Here is a 25470-nt window from a genome sequence, read left to right on the forward strand (position 1 = left end):
TCTGCCCTCATCCTCCCGTTTCTTCTGCTGAGCTTTCTAAAATCCAGTCATCAGCAAAACCACCTGTATTTCCCTCTGCCTTCTTTGAAGGTTCCTTTCACCTTTATTCTAAGAGACCCGGGTCTCTGCTAAGAATCATACTTCCCTTGCAACGTTTTCACAACACGGCGGGTTTCTCCCCAAGTCCTGCATATGACTGGGTCTGAAGGCAAGGAGGTGTTGGTTCTGGTTTTCACTGCCAGTTCCTTCTCCCTCAGAACACTCCAACTCTCATTTTGCTGACAGTGGACCATAATCCTCTTTACCCTTCACTACTGCAGTCACTAGCAGGAGCGTCAGTCCTTCTCACTCACTCCTTGAGGATTTCTTACTTTTGTTTTACTTCACTCTCACCAATCCTACTCCTGTTAGAATTCTGATGATAGCAATGCCCCAACAGCTAATCTTCCAAATGTTCTGTGTGGCAGAAAGAATAATGCCCTCTCCTCCAAAGATGTCCGCATCCGAATCCCTAGAACCTGTGAATGTCACCTCATTTGGAAAAAACTGGACTTTGCAGATGTGGTTAAGTTAAAGATCCTGAGGTGAGAAGGTTATCCTGAATAATCTGAGTAGGCCCTAGTAGGAAACACAAGGGTCCTTATAAAAGAAAAGCAAGAAGTGGAAGGAGGCAGAAGGCAATGTGATGAGGGAAGCAGAGAATGCAGCCTGTGGCCCGCAGCCAGGGCACACCGTCCGCCTCATGGAGTGGGAAGAGGCAGGGACTGGATGCTCTTAGGGGCCTCTGGAAGAAGTCAGCCCTGCTGACATCTTCTTCAGCCCCTTAACACTCACTGTGGTCTTCTCCAGAATTCTAAGAATACATTTTTGCTATATTAGGCCACCAAGTTTGTGGTAATTTGTTACAGCAACAATAGGCAACTAATACTCTGGCCCCTCCACTCCTTGACCTTCTCTTCCTTTGTGAGGATGTTCTTGGCCCTAACTCAGCCTCTCACTCCATGGTTACAATCTAGGCCTTGCCGTTACTGTAACCAGAACCCCTTCATAATATCCATTCCAAGCATTCCTTTGCTCAACCGTCACACCGTCTTTTCGGCTAACTCTCCAGTACCTTATCTCCAGTCCCACTGGGACCTCACAGTCCACTTCCCAAAGTTCACCAGGCCAGAGCTCCCTCATGTGCTCACTGTCCTCTCTGCCTTGTTAAATCCCACAGTCAGTTGTCATAGTTGCTCTGAATAACCCTCGGGTCCACGGCCTGCTCTTGGACTATACTCTACATTCACTTGGCAAAACCACAGCCCTGGTGAAAGCTAGATACCGAGTATGGCCAGGAAAAGCACACATCCGTCCCCACAGCCCTCTTTCCAAACCACCGGCACTAACCCCACTTGGGCCCTTAACGTGGTCTGCAATCATAACTCACATCTCCACTCCACCATCTCTCCCACTCTCCTTTCTACCTGCTCCTCTCTCCTCAAATGTCAGCAACACTGCCCCATTTGCATGCTCAGCTGGTGCCCTGATTCCACCTGACAGAGCAAAGCCCCAGAAGAGGACTCCCACAACTGCATCTACCCACTGCCTGCATCTTTGTTCACACACTCTAAAGACAGTTAGGCTGTAATCTCGGGGTCTACGGGCTAACCTCTCCACCTGTACAAAAATCCCTTCCCCTTGTCTATTCTCCCCTACATCACTGGCTTTTCAGTCTTAATAGATCTTTCCCATTCACGTACACGTTATTCTCCTCATTAAAAATCCAAATGAAATCAGTCAAGCAAAAAAACAAAAACAACCTTCCTTTATCCGTACCTCTCCTCCAAGTCCAATTTTTCTCCTCTTGCAGGAAAACACCAGAAGTGCCTCTACTCACTGCCTCTAATTCTTCTCCCTCACTTTTCTTGATACCGACTCCATTTAGCCTTTGTCCCACCAACCACTCAGCTGATAATGTTTTTATCCAGGTCAATAACGACCTTCACCTCGCTAAATCCAATAGTTGTTTCTCAGTTCTCAGCTCTTCTGCCCTGAGGGTACCATCTGATACACTCACTCACTCACTCTGCCTTGAAACATTTTCTTCAGTGGGTTCCAAGACATCACCCTCTTTTTCCTCCTACCTCATTGGTGTCTCCCTCTCAATTCCCCCACGCTTTTTTTTTGGCTCCTCCTCACTGTCCAGCCCTCTAAATGTCGGAACGCCCCAAGCCTCATCTTTCAGACAGATTGTTCCCATTTACATTTACTCTTGGGGTTGATCTCACCCAGTTCCATGGCTTTTTGATACAGTCTGTGTGGGGATGACTCCAAATGGGTATCACCAGCGCAGACCAGCCCTTTGAACTTGTACATCCAACTGCCTATGTGACATCTTTTCTGGTATGTTTAGTAGACATCTTAAACTTAGTATTTCCTGAACTGATCTCCTGCTCTCCCTTAAGACCTACATTTCCCATGGTCTTCCTAGTCTTTTTTTTTTTTTTTTTTTTTTTTGAGGCAGGGTCTTGCCCAGGCTGGAACGCACTGGTGCAATCATAGCTCATTGTGGCCTTGAAACTTTGACTTCCTGGATTCAAGTGATCCTCCCACCTCAGCTTCCCAAGTAGCTGGGACTACAGGTGTGTGGCACCATGCCCAGATAATTTTTTAGTCTGTGTTGCCCAGGCTAGTCTTGAATGCCTGGACTCAAGCAATCCTCTCGTCTCGGTCTCCCAAAGTACTAGGATTACAGGTGTGAGCCACTGTGTCTGGCCGTCTTCTCCATCTTAATGGCAATGCCATCCTTTGGGTGCTCAGATCAAAACCCTTGCAGGAATTTTCAACTCACTTCTCTTTCATCCCACCTTCAATCTGTCAGTCCTCTGCTTGAAACCCTCCTATTTCATCCACATTAGAGAAAACTTACACAAAGAGGACATTCAAGTGGCCTCTAAACATATGAAGCAGCATCCAGTATCATTAGTCATAAGAAAAGTGCAAATTAAAACCACAATGAGATCATTCTCCATGCTCCAGAATGGCTGAAGTAAAAAGGATGGATAACATCCTTTTAATTATAACGGGAGAGGATGAAGCAAATATCCACATATTGCCGGTTGGAATGTAACTCATGATAATCACTTTGAAAAACTGGCAATAGCTATAATAAAACTAAACAAAAATGTCCCCCATTTCACTCAGCAAAAATGAATGTTTATGTCCACCAAAAACCACATACAGGAGAATTCACAGGAACTTTATTCATAAAAGCCCCGAACTAGAAATAAATGTCCATCAATAGTGGAACAGATAAGTAAGTTGTGGCATACTGGACATGAAAATACCACAAAGCAATGAAAAGGAACAGATTACTAAAACATGCAACAAGACAGTGGATCTCACAGACATGTTGTATGAAAGTCATGTATGATGCCACCAATGTGAAGTTCAAAACAGGCAAAACTAGTGGTTAACTTGTGGGGAAGGTGTATTGATTGAAAGGGGGTCACAAGAGCCTTCTGGATAACTGCAGATGTGTATATTTTGATCCGGGTGGTGGTTCTACAGGCAAACATATTTCCAGAAGTTCATGGAGCTATAAATTAGGATTTGTGCACTTTATGTACATTATATCTCAGTAAAAATGTAAAAAATTCTTCAATAAACATTTATTGGGTACGTACTCTAAGTAACTAACTGTTCGGGGCCCTGGGAAAACAACAGACAAGCCGGAAATGAGCCGTGCTTCTCTGTGAGGTTCACTCCAGCTGGGAAGATAGAAATGAATCAATGGCATCAGTACATTACAAATCGGGGTGACCCATCTTAAGGAAAGGACCCCGGCCTGGGAGACTGTGTAACAGAGGCTGGCCAGGACTGCAGAAGTGATGGTCCAAGCAGAAGGCAAAGGGAGCAGAAAGAGGGCACTCCAGGCAGCAGGAACAAGCGCCAAGTCTCCGGTGCCAAAGGCAGCAGGGTGGGTCCTGCTGGAGGAAGCTTGGGTGACCAGACCACGCAGGAACCTGTGGGTGGGCAAAGGACTCTGGCCTTCAGCTTAAGAGCAATGGAAGCCATTACGGGTTTTAAGGGAAGGGATGTCACACTCGAGTCTGTATTCAGAAAAGACCTCACTAATGCTGTGTGGATTTGAGAGTGGTACAGCAGATGCTTCCTAGGACACTCATTAGGGGAAGAGTGAGTCCAGTCTAGAGCTGCTCTACCCATGAGAAAAGGCAAGAAGAATACTAAGAGAAGGAAGTGACTGAGAACTGTAGATTTTATGTCTTTAAACTTATGTTGAACCGAGGTAATTCATCTTCAAATCAGTGTGAGATACAGTACCCCAGGCTGCCTCCAGGGAAAGGGACCTAAGGAGGAGGGAGACTGTCCTGTAAAGCTTTTGACACCCTGTGAATTTTTAATCATGCATATATATTACTTACTCAACATATAATTAAAATTAAAAATTAATGACACTCAACTGGAACCTTCCTTATATTGCTAATGCTGCCTTGACTCCCTGTTGCTGATAAGGCATAAAGGTAAAGAGGCATCACAATGGTCCCTGTGTCCGGCTCTCATTCCCTGTGAATAAGAACGTGACTTACCTCAGAAAATCACCAGAGAAAAGGCTTCCTGAAATAGAAACAGCCTAAACCTAAATGACACATGTGCATCATTTGAGATACAAAAGTTTACCTGGTAAAGAAACAGCTTCTACTAATAGCCTGGATTGTTAGTTCCTTCTGTCTAGCCTGTGTCAAATTGCAGGCCGAGAAGAAAAAAAAGGGCAGCAGTATTCATGAAAACCAAGACAAAAATGAAAGTTGTGATTTGGCTCAAAGGACTATATTAAAAAAACAACCTGGGTAGTCATAATTTCCTCATGTTTTAAGTCACTGAAATCTAGAGCCGCAGCTGTCCCACAAACTGAAACCATATAAATTTTTAGAAAATGAGTCAATCATGAGATTAAAGTTTCAATTTATAACACTTCTGTGTTTTAGTTACAAAGTCATAAATAAACCTAGCATGACACAGAAAGTAAATATTTTTTCAGTTGTTTATGCAGGCAAAGAGGAAAGAAATATAACATGCAATTAACCACTTAGGTGTTTCTAGATATGCACCATATGGTCTTTCTTCGTATTTAAGATAAAAACAAAAATAAATATTGTTTTCTTTAACCTAACATTTGCTTAGCAACATCAAATATTCCAAGCGAGCTCAGCCCAGGCACTAACTTCACCTCATGGAAGAGATTTTCCATTTGCAGGAGAGCTGGGGCATAAGAATAGGAGGAAACTTGTTCCTCAGGGTGAAAAAAAAAAAAAAAATAGGAAGAATAAGCATTTTTACCAAATAGTTTAAGTTGAATACTCTCTGGAGAGAGAGTAGTGAACATTTAACCCTCCTGGGGCTCCAGTCCTATTTAATAGACAATATATTTGCTTATACATTTAAAAAAAAACCCTTATGCCATCCTTTCAACCAACGCATCTGAACAAGTGTGAGATAAAAATAACCAAGGTCTAAAGCAACCCTAAGATTTCTATATAAGGACTCCCCATATGATCACGGCTACTTACCAGCCTTAGTTTAAAAATAACTAATGGGAAAAATCTGATTGACATTTTAATCTAGATGATAGAAACCACTTAATGGATAATTATTTTCTTATCTTCGCGTCTTATCAACTATTCTAAAATTAAAGGTTTTAAAGTAAAATCATTATATACCTGATGCTACATGAGGTAAATATGTGGTGATACACTTTGATATTAACAACTGAAATAAAATTATACAGTCACCCATGAACAGCTTTAAGATATACAGTTAAAATTAGTAACATAAAAACGTTTGAGAAGCTGAGACAGGAGGACCACTTGAGGCCAGCAGTTTAAGACTAGCCTGTAAAACACAGTGAAATCTCATTTCTACCAAAAACAAAAAACAAAAAAAACAAAAAAAAAGCTGGGAGTGGGGTGAGGTGAGATGATGAGTGCCTGTAGTCGAGCTACCCGGGAAGCCGAGACAGGAGGTTCACTTGAGCCTTGAGGTTAAGGCAGCAACGAGCCATAATCGTGTCAATGCACTGTAGCCTAAGTGATGGGGCACGACCCTGTCTCATATATATATACACACACACACACACAATTTTTAATATGCTTGAGTATTTAAATGTCACCTATCTTCATATATATGTGTATGTGTGTACATATATATACATATATGCTCTATATATCGAACAAAGAAGCTCTTAAAAATTGACTATCAGCCAGATGCAGTGGGTCACGCCTGTAATTCCAGAACTTTGGGAGGCCGAGGGGGGCAGATAACTTGAGGCCAGGAGTTCAAGACCAGCCTGGCCAATATGGCAAAACCACATATCTACCAAAAATACAAAATTATCAGGGCGGTGGTGCACGCCTGTAATCCCAGCTACTGGGGAGGCTGAAGCATAAGAATTGCTTGAACCCGGGAGGCAGAGCCTGCAGTGAGCTGGGATTGCTCCACTGCACTCCAGCCTGGGCAACAGAGCGAGACTCCAGCTCAAAAATTACCAAACCAACAAAAATTGACTATCAAGGGAATGAGAGAACAGCAAAAAAAAGAAACTCTAGTAGTAATAATGTATTAAAGCATTAACACCAAAATTGTGTATAACAACGCCATTTTCTCATGGTAGGTTTTAAATTTTTCTTCTTTTTGGGACTATTAAAAAAAAACAAAACAAAAAAACACTCCATACAGTAAATATAACAGTACTCTCAAAATCTCTCTGCCCTCTTCCATTATATTGATTTCATCTCCCTCTTCTCATCTTTCCACACGGTTAAGAGGCATGTTTGAAAGTTACTCTGGATGAGCACACTATGTAAACAATAGGGTTCACCACTAGCTGCACCCCATCTCCCAGCTGGTACAGTGGTTACTTTCCTTTGCATACATAATCATGGTAACAGCAGTGTCAGCTTAAGGATCTGCTCCAGAAATCAAGCAATTTTAACATGGGAAGCCCTCAAATTACACATAAGTTATATGCCAAGAGTTCATTCATTATTCTGTTACTTGGGAACTCAGAACACACACCCAAAACAAATGTTCTATAAGTGATGTTTCAAGCGACTATACAGCCAGTGTAACCCTAAAATAATAGAAAGGAGCAGAGCATTATACTGTTGTGATTGTAGCAGTAGAAACTGAAAATAAAAAGATGTTTGAAATGTTGGGTTTTGCTGGTACTTGAGAAAAGGTTGTTCTAATGAGAACATCATGACAACCACACTGGCTGACCCAGTCTGTGCCCCTTGATGGACACACCTCTGGGTAATCTCCTCGATTTCCCCTCATCCTACCCAGAAACTCTCCCTGTTCCCTGCTGCCCATTCCCACAGGTAGTACCCTCACTAGACTAATGACTCCCAAATCTGCAGCGCTCCCACTCTGCTCTGTCTCCTGGGCAGTGGACCCACTGGCCCAACACTGTTCACCTCCACTTGGATATTCTACAGTCACATCAAATGAAACTCGTCACCTATGCCCTCCGCACTGCATAAAGCAGCTACCACCCCTGCTGTACTCCGTGTTTCTGAACATCATCCCCACCCCCACGGATGGCTCATTGTATTAAAACTGGGTGTCATTCCCACTCCTTCCCTTTTATCACCACCTCCCAAACTAGCAAGTACCAAACACCCAGGTCGGTCTGCTGGCTGCCGTGAACCCCTAAAGCACTCCTCTATTCTGCCTGGTCATCTTGTTTCTTTAGCCTCCAGGAATGCTTGCTGATGCACAACAAATAGGTGTAGGCTGCCACGTCATCAGGGGTGAGGAAGAATGCAACAACACAAAAGGCACCTTTTTCTCATGAACGTTTCAGGGAAGGACATCCCTCTGGAAATCAAAAATGAGGATCCCAATATAGCCTTAGTATTAGTTGTATATGCATCAGAATGTCTCAGTCTTTTCATCTGCTATGCTCAGTCTCTCTGCTCACAACTCAAAGCAATTCGACAGGCTTGAGAACTATTTTGCTTAATGATGAGATGTTTGACAGGACAGTCAGATATAAGGATGAATTGGTTAGCAAACACACATCTAAAAGGCTATTTCGAATACAGGCTCCACAAGAGCAAGGATTCTGGTCTGCTTTGTTTACTGTGATATCCATTGCTTAGACCATGTGGTAGCATGCAGTAGGCACTTAATAAAAATGTAACATATAAATATACATTATGTCAATCATTAAAAATTTATGATTCTCTATTACAATACAAATACAAAAAGCAAATTATTGTACAACTATTTTCATTGGGATTTGAAATAGTTTTCTTTATGCTAAAAAACAAAAGTGTGTTTGCTCTTTGGTGTGTCTGGCTAAATTCAGCACAATTTTTGGCAGTTTTTTTCTAAAAACAGTTTGCCACAGATAGAAAACTATACTTAATATGAAATATGTATCACTTCTACATAATTAGACTTAATAGAAATTAGTCTGAACAGAAACCAGTGTCCAGTAGCAGCAGCTTTCTCAACTAACACATCTTGCGTTTACTGCAGCAAATCCGGTGTACCTGATTATGTCTCCAGTAAGCCTGCCGCACACACCTACTCAAAAAGGTGGAGAGGTAACCGATGTGCACAGATTATATAAATCCCCTGATATAGTCTAGATGTGTGTCTTGGCCCAAATCTCATGTCAAATTGTAATCCGCAACGCTGGAGGCAGGGCCTGGTAGGAGGCGATTGGATCACTGGGGCGAATCCTCATGGTTTAACACCATCCCTGTTGGTGCTGTCGACACAGTAGTGAGTTCTTGTAAGATCTGGTTGTTTAAACGTGGCACCTACGCCCTCTCTCTCTCGCTCCTGCTGCCATCATGTGAGACACCACTCTCTCCCTTTGCCTTCTGCCATGACTGTAAATTTCCTGAGGCCGTCCCGGAAGCTGAGCAGATGCCAGTGCTTCGCTTCCTGTACAGCCTGCAAAAACCACGAGCAAATTAAACCTCTTTTCCTTATAAATTACCCAGTCTCAGGTATTTATTTGTACCAATGCAAGAACGGATTAATACATCTAATACATCCCTCATCCCCTCTCTAGGGTAAATTAGAATTCTTTTCTGTTTTTTTTTTTGAGACAGAGTCTTGCTCTGTCGCCCAAGCTGGAGTGCAGTGGTGTGATTTCGGCTTACTGCAACTGCCACCTCCCAGGTTCAAACGATTCTCCTGCCTCAGCCTCCTCAGTAGCTGAGACTACAGGCACATGCCACCACGCCCAGCTAATTTTTTTTTTTTTTTTGTATTTTAGTAGAGACAGGGTTTCACCATGTTGCCCAGGCTGGTTTCAAACTCCTAAGCTCAGGCAATCTGCCCACCTTGGCCTCCCAAAGTGCTAGGAATACAGGCATGAGCCACCGCACCCAGGCAAATTAGAATAAGTTTGTTTTTTTGTTTTTTTTTTTTGAGACGGAGTCTCACTCTGCCACCCAGACTGGAGTGCAGCGGTGCAATCTGGGCTCACCGCAAGCTTCGCCTCCTGGGTTCACGCCGTTTTCCTGCCTCAGCCTCCCGAGTAGCTAGGACTACAGGCACCAGCCACCACGCCCGGCTAATTTTTGTATTTTAAGTAGAGACGGGGTTTCACCATATTAGCCAGGATGGTCTCGATCTCCTGACCTCATGATCTGCCCGCCTCAGCCTCCCAAAGTGCTTGGATTACAGGCGTGAGCCACTGAGCCCAGCCTAGAATAATTTTTAACTGATGCTAACACAGTGCCACTATAATATGCCAGTTTGTTGCTGGATGCAAAAATAAAACCCTAAACGTGAAGTGAATCCTATTCACAAGAAACATGTCTTCTTTTCGTATTCTTTGTTGGTGTCTGTTCTAACAAGAAAGACCAAATATCAACATATCCTTGCGTCCCAGTAACTGCTTTCCTAAAATAACTTCATTCTAGCTTTGAACAACTTTTATGCCATCAAGATGGTGAATTTTAAATTGTGAGTTGTGAAGAAAGACAATTTTCTTAGACGTATTATTCTATTTTCACGTCAATACTTACAGTGCTCAGAACTTTCTTACTCTGTTTTCAATTTGAGGTTGCTAAAGAGCAAAAAGGAGGCTCACTGGTGGCAAGACTTATTCAGAGAACACTGTCACTCTGAGAACAGCTGTGCTGGAGACACAGCTTCACCACCCAAACCCACAAGCCTACCAAATGAGGTCAAAACACTAAAATACAACTGCATCATGAACAGAGCTTCAAAACCTAGAGTCAGCTGTTCATGTTTTGTACTTGAAAAATACACGTTAGAAGAGTCAGAGGATCAAAGGCTAGAAGTTTCATCCCAGAGCTTCCAGTACACAATTGTATCTCAACTGTGTCAGAGAGGAGGGTGAAAAGGTAAAATTACAAACCTACAGTGCTACAAAAGTTAAAATATACATTTTCTATTTTCTGAATTAAAAACAGGAGAGATACACAATCACTTAGGAAAAAGATTCTGAGAAGAGACAGTCATGAATATAAAAAACACAACAACACAACACTGTTCTCTCAATGGAGGAGAAGTGGTCAGAGCAGGCGGCGAGCCTGTTGGTATATGTTGTACTATTGCCCTCTATTCACAAATGAGTAGAAACTTTTGGATTTCTAGCATCAAACTACTGTTAGATGCAATAGCAAGTAAGTACAAATTAGCCTATACTTTATACAGAGTGACTCAGCATGCACACAAATATCAATAAACTGCCAACACTAGAAGGCTACTTATTGACTTGTACAAAAAGCATCATTATTTAATATGGAGTATCTATGGAACTGCCCCTATTAAACAGTTACAGTCATGTAAATGCAATTTTCCAAAGTATGACCTGCAAAAGCTAGTGCCTAGAAATTATCCATGATGACTTCAGGGTTAATACATTTGAGAACAGAGACTCATAACGTTTGTTAGCATACCACAGACTCCAAGTGGTTCCTCAGTAGAGAAGCCAGCTCGATGTTGTTTAAACCAGTGAGGGAGAGCACTAGGAGATATACCTAATGTAAATGACGAGTTAATGCGTGCAGCACACCAACACAGCACATGCATACGTATGTAACAAACCTGCACGTTGTGCACATGTACCCTAGAACTTAAAAGTATAAAAAAAAGTATTGTCCAAAGATAATTAATGTGACACTTTATTCCCAAGATGAGTTACTAATGCACTTAAAGAAGTGCTAATATAGACACATGCAAAATCACTGTCTAAAAGTTTATATCAGATTATGTACCTACATTTTTATCAACTCTATAAGCATTATAAATACTCTTTGTTGCTTGTATTTTCCTTTTCTCATTGTTTAATTTGGGGGAATAAAAGGATTCATTTCAGAGAAACAATTTCTGGAGACAAGTTTACAGGGGGACACTGTCACTCTTTGGCCTGCAAGGGAAGGCGCTACAAAGTCATCTTCTATCCGATATGGAAGTTGAAAGCCTTGCGGTCGTCCCATTCCCATGGATCTTGCTCATCATCCCAACCCATACATCCAGTCACCCCCGCTGCACTGATTATGCCTTCTGCACTGTTCTCAGGTCCATTTCAATCTTCTGCTCCCCACAGTCACTGTCCTAGTTTGAGCCACCAGTAGCTTTGCCAAGGTCCGCTGTTCTTGGCATACCCCATACCTTGTAGCCCAAATCACCTTTTAACCCTTGGAAGTGTTTTCTATCTGCCAAGACTGTATGTCCACTGTTAGTAGAAAGAATGACAAAGTCATCAACCATGTATCCACCAATCAGTTTAAGAAAATATTTCTAAGACTCCTGTGAACCCACTCCTGTGAATTCTGTGCTTGTAATTCCCTCACTTTTCTTTATAGTCTAATCACGTATGTATTTATCTGACAATGTACCGCTTAGTTTTGCATCACTCTGAACTTTCTATAAATGCACTGGTTTGATTCATCTGGTATTCATTTATTTCACTTTACCTTATGCTTGTTAGGCTCATCAACTGTAGCCCTCAATTTCCATAGCTGAACAGTATTCCAGCTGTATGAACCAATTGTTTATCCATTTCTCTGATGACAATCACTTGGGTTCTTCCCAGAATCCTCCCCCTCACCTTTTTTTTAACTTTTTACAAACAGTGCTGTTATAAACCCTCCTATTTTTCATGACTGGTGCAGAAAAGTACACCTGGTAGAGAAAGTACAACATTTTTTTCCAGGTTATATTAGGATTTGAATGGCTGGGTCCCAGGGTAGTCCACATTCAGATTTCACAGATCTGTTCTGCAAAGTGGTTATACCAACTTGCTCTCCTACCTGCAGCGTGTAAGAGTTCCTGTGACTCCACATCCTCGCCAACATCTGCTACTGTCAATTGTTTTATTTTTGCCAAACAAGCGACAGTAAAATATTTTAGGAGTATTGTAATGTGGTTTTAATGTGCATTCCCTGATTAATATTTAAGTTATTTTATGTCATTTTTTGCATATCCATGTCTTTTGCTCATTCAAAGTAATTTAAAAATATATCTTTTTCCAATGGCCGGGCACGGTGGCTCATACCTGTGATCCTACCACTTCGGGAAGCTGAAGTGGGCCGATCACTCGAGGTCAGGAGTTCAAGACCAGCCTGGCCAACATGGTGAAACCCTGTCTCTACTAAAAAATTAGCCAGGCATGGTGGTGGGTGCCTGTAATCCCAGATACTCAGGAGGCCGAGGTGAGAGAATCGCTTGAACCCAGGAGGCGAAGGTTGCAGTGAGCTGAGACTGCACCATTGTACTCCAGCCTGGGCAACAGAGCAAGACTCCATCTAAAGGCAGGGGGAAAAAAAAGTAAAGTTTTATGCTATGTGCTTTTTAAGTTTAAATATTGAATTTGTCAGTCTTTTGCTTTATGCTTAATGGCTTTTCCATTGTATATAGAAGATCCCTAACTTATTTAAGATTTTTTAACTTTAAGATTTTTCAGCTCCACAATGGTGTGAAAGCAATATGCATTCAATAAAAACTGTACTTTGGGCGCCTGAGAATCATTTTGTTTTTCACTTTCAGTACAGTATTCAATAAATTACGTGAGATATTCAACACTTTATTATGAAATAGACTTTGTGTTAGATGAGTTTGCCCAACTGTAGGCTAATATAAGCATTCTGAGCACATTTAAGGTAGGCTACGCTAAGCTATGACATTCAGCAGTGCAGGGGTATTAAATGTATTTTTGACTTATGATAGTTTCAACTTACAATGGGTTATTGGGACTTAACTGCGTCATAAGTTGAGAAGCATCTGTATAAAATATAAGATACTCAGAGTGGGTATAAAAAACACTATCATGGCCAGGCGCAGTGGCTCATGCCTGTAATCCTCAGCCTTGGGAGGCCAAGGCAGGTGGATTATCTGAGGTCGGGAGTTCGAGACCAGCCTGGCCAACATGGCGAAACCCCGTCTCTACTAAAAATACAAAAATTAGCCAGGTATGGTGGCGGGCACCTGCAATCCCAGCTACTCAGGAGGCTGAGGAAGGAGAATTGCTTGAACCCAGGAGGCAGAGGTTGCAGTGAGCCAATATTGTGCCATTGCACTCCAGCCTAGGAGTCAGAGCAAGATTCTATCTCAAAACAACAACAACAACAAAAACACTATCAAAAAGAAAAAATTCTTTTGTATTATCTTCTAAAATTTAAAGCTTTACTTTTCACATCTTGGTCTTTAACTCTATTTTTTTGTGTGCAGCGTGATACAGAGGTGCATTTTTTTCCCATATAGATGATCAATCACTACAACACCATTTAAAAAAACTGTTCCCTCTTCACCCAGTGATCTACAGTGTCACTCAACCTATGTTCGAGAGTCTATTAACTTGCTGAGTCTGCCTTTGGGCTCTTGCTCCTGTTCCACTGCTATCTGTGCATCCCCACGCCAGCGTCAGGCTGTCTTCACTCCTGCAGCTTTATCTGAATCCTGAGTGGTAAAGTCCACCAACTTGCTCTTGGGAATGTTAGAGGTTTGATGAATGAATTGACAGACAAATGAAGAAATGCAGAAGTTTCTAAGTAGGAAGAGTAGGCTATTTGTACAAATCTAAACAAACTCTCAGACACTTTTTTAAAAAGGCAAGCCTTAAAATAATGGTTTTTTTCCTCTAAACATAGCTATGCTTCCTTTAAAGACCTCTTAAAACAGTTTACACAAAGAGCAAGCGATGGCTACCGAAAATGAATTGTGGAGCTAATCCCAGGAAAGAGATACAGCTTTCTATTTTCTCAAAAGGAATTAGGACAAGGCACATGGACTTAGCATCACTCTTCCTTTCAAATTAAGTGATTTATGGATTGTTGATTCAGAATTTGCTTGCCACTAATACTTCATCTTAGTATGTTAAATGATTACAGAGAAGAAATCTGGATGGTAAGGAAGCTGAGTTTTCTTTTAAAGAGAGACATAGTGACTTTATTATAAGACCTATGATAAAAAAAAAAGGGCAGAGGGCAAGCAACTCAGTCAAATTGAAGTTTTGCAGCTTTGGCAAGCATCCCAGTTTTCCTAATGTTAGTCTTCCTAGGACTTTACTACTTACTGGTCATGAAGTTGAACTCATATCCACAAAGAGTATAAGATGAGAACAAAAACATACAAGCCCAAAAGCAGGTGAATCAGGCAATGCTCTGTGAACTGGAAAATGCTAGTAAAATCTAGGCAATTGCTATTATTTATTCCATGAATAAATAGTTAAGATTATTCTTATCACTATAAATTTTCACTAATACAGATAATCAAGAGCTCGGCAGTAGAAAGTATTACAACAGTAAATTACATGTAAGATTAAAAACAGTTAGTATGACTGATATTATATACCTGTAGCAGATAATTAAGGTTCTAAGCCAATCGAAAACTAATGACAAGAGGTATTATAAAATACCCTGTTGCTTCACTTGTCTGGTAAATATGATCTTTTCCCATGCATATTTGAGCATTAGGACCTGAAGATTTACTGGACAATTGTAGTTTATTGATTAACTTAACCTCTTAGCACAATGAATTCTGCTATCCAATCTTACAGCAAATAAAACCACTTGACATTTATTCTGCTTTTTATAGTTTACAAAACACTTTCAAGTTAGCTCTCTTCCTGTTAGACCAACTAGGCTAGAAGGACATAAACCTGAACCTACTGGTAGTTTTCAAACCATTTGGTCTGGGGAGATTGCCAGAGAATGAAAGGAACCAGAAAAACACAGAGCTGAGAAGTGGAAAGAGAGAGAAACATTTCTAACAATATTGTGGGAGACCTAAATCCAACTTACTTGAAACACCCCTATACCCCTGCACCTTTCAGTTATAAGACTCAATAAATTCCCTTTTCTGTTTAAGTCCGTGTGAACTGCGTTTCTATCACTTGCACCTGAGAAAGGCCTGGGTGACGTTAAGTCAGTCACGTAACTGCACCGAGAATCACATGTTAACGGCACTAGGAGTCACAGTGTTCAGCTGCTCCTCACAGGAGCCTTTGAGGGATGAATAAAGCCCGTTTGTTTTGGACCCCAGTACAATCACTTAACTACCTAGATGATCTCAGACAGGACATAATAACGTGTATGTGCCTCCAAATGAGCCCCAAATACTAGGATATTATTTAATTCGTAAGGTTATTTTGAGAGCTAAATCAGAGATCTTTTCCCAAAGGAATTAGACAGAGTCTGGCGCCTAGAATCCAATAAATGGTAACATTACTCCTGCTCTCTCTCCTGACAAGGTACTCAAGAAGATAAGATATGTAAAGCATCTATTATAATTCCTGGTACAATGTAAGATACTCAATCCACATTAATTCTCTTAGCAATGATGATGATTCAGGATTGGTAATCACATTCATCACTATTTTTCACATTATAGAAAAATAACTAAAAAGAAGAATACAGACCAACTCCAGTGGCCTTTTTAACCCCCACATTTCCAGAAAGGTAGAAAAACACTGCTGGAGGGCAGAAAATAAGAACATATAAATGGGTAGTTGGAAATATTAAATAAGCCAGGCAATTTCTAGCATTTGCGCCATGTGAGGCCTCAACATAAATGTAGGGATTTCAAGTTCTCCAAAGGGGAAGGTAATTACAAGCTACAGAAGTAATAGCAGAACCACTCAGTACACACAACAGAAGCCAAATGCTGGACTCACAGTATTTGGAACGTATGGTAGGCCATAGAATTTCTCTTGTGTTTCCTTGAGAATGTCTGTGGTTGAATTCCTCAGGGGATGCTTCCCATGGTAGATTTGATCCAGAGCGGCATAAAAGACCTAGACAGATAAAAACATCTACTTAGTTTTGGTCGTCCATCCTCACATCAAGATGTGGTAGACCAAAGATGCTGTAAGTGCACCAGAACAACAGTTACCAATCACAGTTTAAAACAGTCACAAAAATAAACGTATATGGTTCGAAATGTATTTCATACCACATTTAAGACCATGCTAAAGATTAAAAGGAACGCTCTCAACCTTTTCATAAATATTAAAGAATTTTGAACCATACCCATAAGATACTCTTTATGTACAATGTGGCAAATTAAATATGTGACATGGGAATTTTGCCAAAATATATGTAGACAGAAATGTACAAAACCAGTTACAACTTTTGACCCGCTGGATCTAACAAGGTCTGTTTGGTTTCCTCCTGGAATCCTGATATATCTTAAATGAGAGAAATGAAATGGTCAGAATTCTAGTTTTGTGATGAAAGGTAAAAGAAAATTAAATAGGTGTGGTGGGGGTAGAGAAAGAAATAGCAATGCGGCATCTGGTGAGTACAGATGTATCGAATAATTCTGATGCAGCTGTTGGAGAGGTTGGAACTGGACTCCCACACCTGGTGTCAGGAAGTACAAAGGAAGCAGCTGCTGTACAGGGAGGGCTCAGCTAGATGACCAGGGAGAAGGAGCGCTCTCCTCTGAGTGGAGGATATAGGCCACTGAAACCCAGTGGGAGAAGAAAGCATTAAAGAGAGTTTGGACATGAAATCTGCTGTTTACAAAGTACTCAAAACTAAATTTTGCAAAGAAATCTAAAATAAACATAAAGCATTTTTTCACGACAACATTTGACTCAAGTATTGTTTTTGAACACTGACTTGAACATTTGACTTCATGCAGGCAAGTAGAAAATGCTTTATTTTAAAGGACAAATTTTGACATGCAATTATGCTTCTGATATGTATCTTTGTGATTCAGAAATGGGATTTGTAGAGAATGTGCAGCTGTTGACTTGAAAGAAGTGAGGATTAGTTTGGTTAAAAGAAAAAATTTAAATGATCTCTAGCTTCTGGCTGCATCCAGATATAGAATTATGGTTCTAAATTAAAAAGTTAAGTTTAAACCTTCCCTAGAAAAATACAGACATTTCCTAAATATAAATATTGCTTTCTTCTAACTGGTAATCTAAATATATAGCTAAATATAGCTCTGTCAATTCTACATTTTATAATGAGTAACAATGCCTAAAGATAATCAGAGAGGCCAAAATTACTCAACGTCTTACCTATATTCTAACAGAGTAAATTATCAGGAACTGAAACTCTTACATTCTAACTTCAAATGAGGTGTTATTTTGCCCCAATGTATAAATAAATCAGAATTCAGAAGTTTCATTTCTTCAATTATGCCTTTTACAAATGATATAAACATGGGGTAACTTTTTTGAATTATAAAAACAGAGCAAAATAAATTAAATATGAAAACAGAGTAAAATAAATTAAATGTGCATTATTTTTATGTTTATTTGCTGATAAACTAAACAATTCCAAAGAGATGAGCCTATCTACCCACCCAGGGAGTCATGCATTCCTGGGACCAAGAAACTTATTGAAAGAAAGTAAAAATAAAGAGCCTATTTTTAAAACAATAATTTTAAAAAATGTACAGTTTTAAAAACACTGTTTATGTCCCCAAGGGAAGCTGAAACAATTCACTTCCTTTCTACCTTTGTCTCCACTGTCCAAGTGTAATATAAAAGCTGAACCCAGGCAGCTCCTCTACCAGGACTTTGTCTCTCTCTGTCCCTAGGGGTCTATTGTTTTTGGAAGGAGGAGGAGGGAAAGTTGGTTTTCCATTTTAAAAGAAAATTATTAGAACAATTTTTCAAGAAGAAAGCCACAAAACAGACTTTTGAAAGCCAGGCCTTCTACTAAAGATACCAGCAAACAAGACTTTTGCCAGCCAAGTAATGTTAATTTTTAAAAATAATTCAGAAATCCTTTAAAAATTATATTGATATGAATAGATATTGAGTAAGGTAAAGCAAATATAGATTCATGGTTTTGTCTATATAATAGATTTCCTTCATTGAAACACGGATTTCATGTTTCAAGGTACAGAAAAAGAGAGCACATTCATTACCTTCTAGGGACTGAATTTTACAAAACCATAAAGCAATTAAATAGTGGTTACTTTGTTAAACAGGTAACTGAATCATCATAAAGTGAATATTGCCTAAGATGAAAGATGGGTGTTTAGGGTATTTACATAACTCTCAAGATCTGAAGAGGAGTGAGAATTCCATAAACAATCTCAGTCATTACAAACATCTACATACACATCTGGTGTCATGCAGACCTGGCATCCAGATGGTTCATGAAAGTTTACTAGTCTTCATCTCGAAACCTGGGAAGTTGGTTTTGAATATTATCTAAAACTAACAGCAATTACTATCTAAACTTCAAACCTAAGAAGACAAAAATTTTAAACAGATACAGAATGAATAAACATATATATATATATATATATATATATAAAAAATTAAGTTTGAGCCTTAATTTAGCTGGTAAAATGTGTGATTTAGAAGAAGTCATGTAATTTTTCTAAGCTTTCATTTTTTCCCAACTGAAAATGGGAAACAGTCTTTTTTTTTTTTTTTTTTTTTTTTTGAGACAGAGTCTCGCTCTGTTGCCCAGGCTAGAGTGCAGTGGCAAGATCTCAGCTCACGGCAACCTCCACCTCCCAGGTTCAAGTGATTCTCCTGCTTCAGCCTCCTGAGTAGCTGGGATTACAAGCACGCACCACCATGCCCAGCTAATTTTTGTATTTTTAGTAGAGACAGGGTTTCACCGTGTTGGTCAGGCTGGTCTCGAACTCCTGACCTCACAATCCACCCACCTCGGCCTCCCAAAGTGCTGGGATTACAGGTGTGAGCCACCGTGCCTGGTCGGGAAATAATTTTATTCAATGCCTACTTCATAAGGGCAGTGTGAGGACTAAATGAGTCAATTTTGGTCAAGTTCTTTGAACTCAGATGAAAGATGTTTTAGAAGCATAATTATTATAATAAATAGGTATCATTGGCAAGAATTTAAAGTTAGATATGTATTTGGGATAATGACTCCAGAAAACTTCAGAACCAAGGTACATACCTGAAGTTGCATATCAGCTGCAGCACAAACCTTTTTAGATTCACAAAGACGAGACACCATATTTTTTGGCAGTGGCTTGATAAAACAAAAGAATATATATGTGAATAAACTGCTTAATAAGTCACTGCACTATGTACATTATACTTACGAGTCAGGAAATTTAAAAATAACATCAAATGTAAAATGAGTAATAGAATTTCATTATAGTTTTAAAATAATAACTTTAAATATTTTAGTTGGCAAAACAACATGAATAAAGACATTGTTTAATTTCAAAAAGTGGTAATTGTCAAATAAGGGTTTGTACATGAAAATACAGGATTATGTGGAACTAAGACATGGGCACCGATCTTTAAAAATATATTTAAAACCTCAAAGGGAATACTTTTTCTGTTCCTTTGCTATCAGTGAGAGCCTGTTCAAATACTCTCTCGGCTTTTAAAGTGCATATAATAACTGACAATAGGACTAAAACATGAAAATGTCAAGAAATAAATGGTAATTCATGGTGTCAGCCAGTGTTAAAGCTAAACTGACATCCTAACAAATAGTCATAATAAAGAATTGCAGATTATTTTCTTTTCCAACCTAAAAGAACTGTAGAGCTTGGACACTTAATGTCCATGTGTGATTTAAGGCTTTCTTTTTGAGATGAATTAGTCCTAACGCCATTAACATACAGATCCTCTTAGAAATAAATTAATAATGTAGTTGAACAAGAACTTTGCTCAATCTTACTCTACTTTAAAATAATTAATCCTTATGTTTATTAAATAAAGATATTGATTTACAACCCAATTAAGCTAAAAGCCCCTCTAAAGAGAAGCACATTATATAAAGACCAATGGTAAGTTACTCAGTGGTATGGTCATATAAATTAACCACCCGTGAACGAGAACGTGGGCTGTCTGCTGGAAGCGGACCCGTGAACGAGAACATGGGCTGTCTGCTGGAAGTGGAAACTAGCCACTGCTTTGCAGGAGTCTACTCCCAGGGCCTAGACCCGTGCCTGGAGCCAGCAGACACTCACGAAAGATTTGTGAAGGAATGAACTGCTAGCAAATGGCTTCTTAAGTGAAAGACGTAGAATCTGCTGACTGCTCAGATGACAAACCTACAGCCTTTTTCTCTTTCCATTTGGCAGCAAGCGAAGTAAACTAGGCAGAAAAGACAATTTTTTTTTAACGAGCTAAGACACAGATGGGAGTAAGCTACATAGTGTGAATTCCGGTACAGGTCGCAGGCCTGGGGCTTTCTGACACCGGGGCACTCATCTTGTATCAAACAGTATTTCCTCAAACAGGATTTTTAAAAGTCAGGATTTAGTTAAGTCATGTCCGCCAACAGATTGCGTCAAAATGTTCACATTTCTTTAAACTTAACTTTATATCTTTATTTTATGTCGTGGACAGGATTCATGCTACATTTAAAAGATTTTTCATGCTTCACCAAGTTTTAATACTTTTTACAAAAAAAGTGTATGTGGAAGGATGACACTGAAACCACCTTTGCAGAATTGTAAGTACTAAGAGAAGTCTAACATGACCAATTCCACCCTGCTTCTAACCTCTCAGGCTACATTGCCTTGAGCTTATTCTAGTGCGGAGGCCAAGATAACTGTAAGAAAAAATTGGTTTATAGTTAAACTTTGAGGCTAGAAAACCTGACCTTCCTGCTTGTTTGGGGACTGAAGCCACATTCCTAAGGCTGGATTCGAATTATGGTGGGGCCTGGACTTCGTTTGCTACACACTTAAACAATCACGGGCCACTGCTAAGCTTGCTTTTCTCTAAGCTGCTCACTACCAGTCACACAGTCAGAAGCTATAAGCCTTGTAACTTCCCAACTACTCCTGTAGATAACATCACTATTGTGGAACCTAAAGGACTGCTCTCCGAGATATTTTTCAGATTTAGCATTTCCACAAACCAAGAGATGCTACCTGGTCCTGAGGCCCAACCCCCAACCAGGAACTGACTCAGCTGTGCAGTTTAGACACTCCTGTGATTTCCATCCACAGCCTATCAACTGTTTCAGTTCCCCAGGCCCCTGCCTGACAAAGTGTCTTTAAAAACTCTAGCCTCCCAGTTCTCAGGGAGGTGGATTTGAGAAATGCCTTCTGTTTTCCACTTAGCTGGCCCTGCTATGATTAAACTGCTTCTTTGTTGCAATATTTGCTGTTCTCAGTGCATTTGCTTTTTGGGCAGTGGGCAAGAAGACCCCATCCAGCTGTGACAGTATTTAACTGTCCTCACTTAACTAACACACACGAAGACCACGAGCCGTGACAGTATTTCCTCACTTAACTAACACGCACGAAGACCACGAGCCATGACAGTATTTCCTCACTTAACTAACACGCACGAAGACCACGAGCCGTGACAGTATTTCCTCATTTAACTAACACGCGTGAACACCACGAGCCGTGACAGTATTTCCTCATTTAACTACCATGCACGAAGACCACGAGCCGTGACAGTATTTCCTCATTTAACTAACACGCACGAAGACCACGAGCCGTGACAGTATTTCCTCACTTAACTAACACGCGTGAACACCACGAGCCGTGACAGTATTTCCTCACTTAACTAACACGCGTGAACACCACAAGCCGTGACAGTATTTCCTCACTTTATTAACACGCATGAACACCACGAGCCGTGACAGTATTTCCTCACTTAACTAACACGCGTGAACACCACGAGCCGTGACAGTATTTCCTCACTTAACTAACACGCGTGAACACCACGAGCCATGACAGTATTTCCTCACTTAACTAACACGCGTGAACACCACGAGCTGTGACAGTATTTCCTCATTTAACTACCACGCACGAAGACCACGAGCCATGACAGTATTTCCTCATTTAACTAACACGCACGAAGACCACGAGCCGTGACAGTATTTCCTCACTTAACTAACACGAAGACCACGAGCCGTGACAGTATTTCCTCACTTAACACGCGTGAACACCACGAGCTGTGACAGTATTTCCTCATTTAACTACCACGCACGAAGACCACGAGCCGTGACAGTATTTCCTCATTTAACTACCACGCATGAAGACCACGAGCCGTGACAGTATTTCCTCATTTAACTACCACGCACGAAGACAACGAGCCGTGACAGTATTTCCTCACTTAACACGCGTGAACACAAGCCGTGACAGTATTTCCTCACTTAACTAACACGCACGAAGACAACGAGCCGTGACAGTATTTCCTCACTTAACTAACACGCGTGAACACCACGAGCCGTGACAGTATTTCCTCACTTAACACGCGTGAACACCACGAGCCGTGACAGTATTTCCTCACTTAACTAACACGCACGAAGACCACGAGCCGTGATAGTATTTCCTCACTTAACTAACACGCGTGAACACCATGAGCTGTGACAGTATTTCCTCACTTAACTAACACATGTGAAGACCACGAGCTGTGACAGTATTTCCTCACTTAACTAACATGCATGAAGACCACGTAAGCAAGCACTGTATTAGGCACAAGGGGCACAAACAGTGGGCAACAGCGGGTGTCTGCCCCCAAAACTTCTCAGCTAGCATTCTCCACGTAAGCGCCAATTCCACAGTTACTAACTGTAATGCGTGCCGGGAAGGAAAGGCCTGTAGGACGGTATGTGAGCTGTGGCCTTGAAAGGCTTGATAGACGTAGGAGTGAGATTTGCAAAATGAATAGGTGTTAACTAGACAAAAGAAAGATGAGTGGGAAGGGGAAAGAAGCATTTCAGGCAGAAGAAACAGCACATGCAAAGGGTGGGAAAGAACAGGGCTGTTGGCAGAAGGTAGAAGCCAGCAGAGGACGGAAAGGAGGTCCCCATTGGAGAAGCCGGGAAGGTGAGCCACGCTGGGTCCCATCTCCACCCTGAGAAATAAAAAAAAGAATTAACTGACTGAAAAGACCCCCCGTTGGCCAAAGGGACCCCAGAGAAACCCTGGAAACCGAGTTCTAGACCATGACGGGACGGGCAGTTGGTCGTGCCTCACTCTCCCCCTCCCTCACTCACTGTCATCAGGCTTTCTTCCCTACCAGCGAACCAGACACTGCCTCGAAAAATATATATATACACGTATTTAGAAAAAAACAAAAAAATGCTACCACTGGAGAAAACCAAGTGAAAGGGACATACGACCTGTCTGCATTTTTGTTTCTGCAACTTTCTGTGAATCTATAACTATTTCAAAATAAAAAGTTAAGTACCCCAATTATATATTCAGTGTCTACTATATATTGTAATACAAAGAATATTCACTTGTAAAGAGACACATAAGTAGAGAATAAGTACAATCCTAGTAGAATAGTTCAGAGGACAGAATCATTAACTCATCAAATTACAAATAAAAAATACACTTACACCGTGTGTGTTGTACACAGAAAAGTAAATGTTCTTTTTTAAAAAACCTAGTTTGATTGTTAGTCAACTGGAATAAATGTATTAATTGAAATGAAGTTATATGCTTATTCTCTTAGAAAATACTTGCTTTTCAAAAAAAAACACATTTGAAAAAATAAATACCATACAAACTGATTTTCTTTTAAAGTTATATGTAAAGTTATTTTTAAAAAATAAACAATGTCTCAAAATTAAAATTGAAACTTAAAAATGCTTCCTGGTCAAGATTTTCTTCTGTAAATATTGCTTTGCCAGTCGCGGCCATGATAACCAATACTGAATTACAGTGTTCCCTGGTATACATGGGGGAACTGGTTCCGGGACCCCCTAAGGATACCAAGATCTGTAGATGCGCAAGTCCCTGCCGTGAAATGATATGGTATTTGCATAAAACCTATGCACATCCTCCTGTATCCTTGAAATCACCTTGTGTGTGTCACTAGTTGTTATAGTGTGTTTTAGAAAATAATGACAAGAAAAAAAGTCTGTACATGTTTAGTAAAGACACAACCATCCATTTTTCTTCCCCAATATATATACATATAAATACACATGTATGTATATCTATAAATATATATAAAATATACCTATCTCTCTCAGAAGTAGGGTCTCACTGTGTTGCCCAGGCTGGAGCACAGTGGCACAATCATAACTCACTGCATCCTTGAACTCCTGGGCTCAAAGGTTGTCCCACCTCAGCCAAGATCTCAAGGAGCTAAGACTATAGGCAAGAGCCACTGTGTCCAGCCCCCAAATCATTTCGATCTGCTATTGGTTGAATCCACAGATGCGGAACCCACAGATACAGAAAGTCGACTGTAACTCAATTTTGCTGTAATTCCAAAAGCAATTAAGTCTACAGAGCAGCACAGATGTTTAATATGATTGTCTCCTAAACACAAGAGTCTCACATCTGCTACATTAAAGAAACAGAATTAATGTATCTATGCTGACAGGTAATGAGCAACTATGTATAAATGAAAATGCATTTAGAACACCTAAGCCTTGAATATTATAATTATGTTCATTATATTGAATGGGAAAATTTACCAAACTCTGAGGCATTAGAAGTAACGTTCACCATATTATCAACTGCATGTTTTACCAGATACTATTTCAATTTCCATAATTTCCAAGGCAGAAAATACTCCCTTCCACCGACCTGTAAATCTCCTATCTTAACACTGACATGTAATTTCTCAGTTCTTCTGAGGATATGGACACGACCATACTTATTAAAAATTAAAAAGAATCCGACCAGCATATTAAGAATGCTATAAATCAAGAATGCTTATATTAGCTAATTATGGTAAAGAACAACTATGCAAGAAACGTCAGGACTGGAGAGCTCTTTTGGCTTTTCAGGCTGTTTCCAGCATTCTAACTCCTGACCACTGAAACGGCCACTTCACAACATCCAATTAATCCAGAAATACCATTCATTCCATGAACTTAACCATCACAGTAGAACGGAGAGCGGGACCTGCCTTAACACCAAAATCTGCCTGCATTTCAAACTCCCATGATTGCGCTTCACTGTAGCACAGGAAGGAGCATCAGATACAACTGAGTTTGAATCCCAACTATGCTACTTACCAGCTGAGTGGCATGGATGGTGGGCAACTTACTGAACTTTGTGAAGCCACATTTTCCTCAACTGCAA

At 40.3% G+C, this 25470-nt stretch overlaps 1 protein-coding gene across 1 annotated transcript in view; it reads right to left on the reverse strand.

Moving 5' to 3' along the window:
• MIPEP (mitochondrial intermediate peptidase) overlaps positions 1-25470 on the reverse strand; it is a 152867-nt gene that overhangs the window by 53723 nt on the left and 73674 nt on the right. Inside the window, exons 15-16 of the mRNA XM_025364706.1 lie at positions 19395-19469; positions 16172-16291 (exon numbers count right to left, since the gene is read on the reverse strand). Coding sequence (XP_025220491.1) covers positions 16172-16291; positions 19395-19469 — 195 coding nt within the window. The remainder of the gene's footprint in view (positions 1-16171; positions 16292-19394; positions 19470-25470) is intronic.

The sequence above is a fragment of the Theropithecus gelada genome, chromosome 17 (genome assembly GCF_003255815.1).
Source record: "Theropithecus gelada isolate Dixy chromosome 17, Tgel_1.0, whole genome shotgun sequence".
NCBI classification, from domain to species: Eukaryota; Metazoa; Chordata; class Mammalia; order Primates; family Cercopithecidae; genus Theropithecus; species Theropithecus gelada.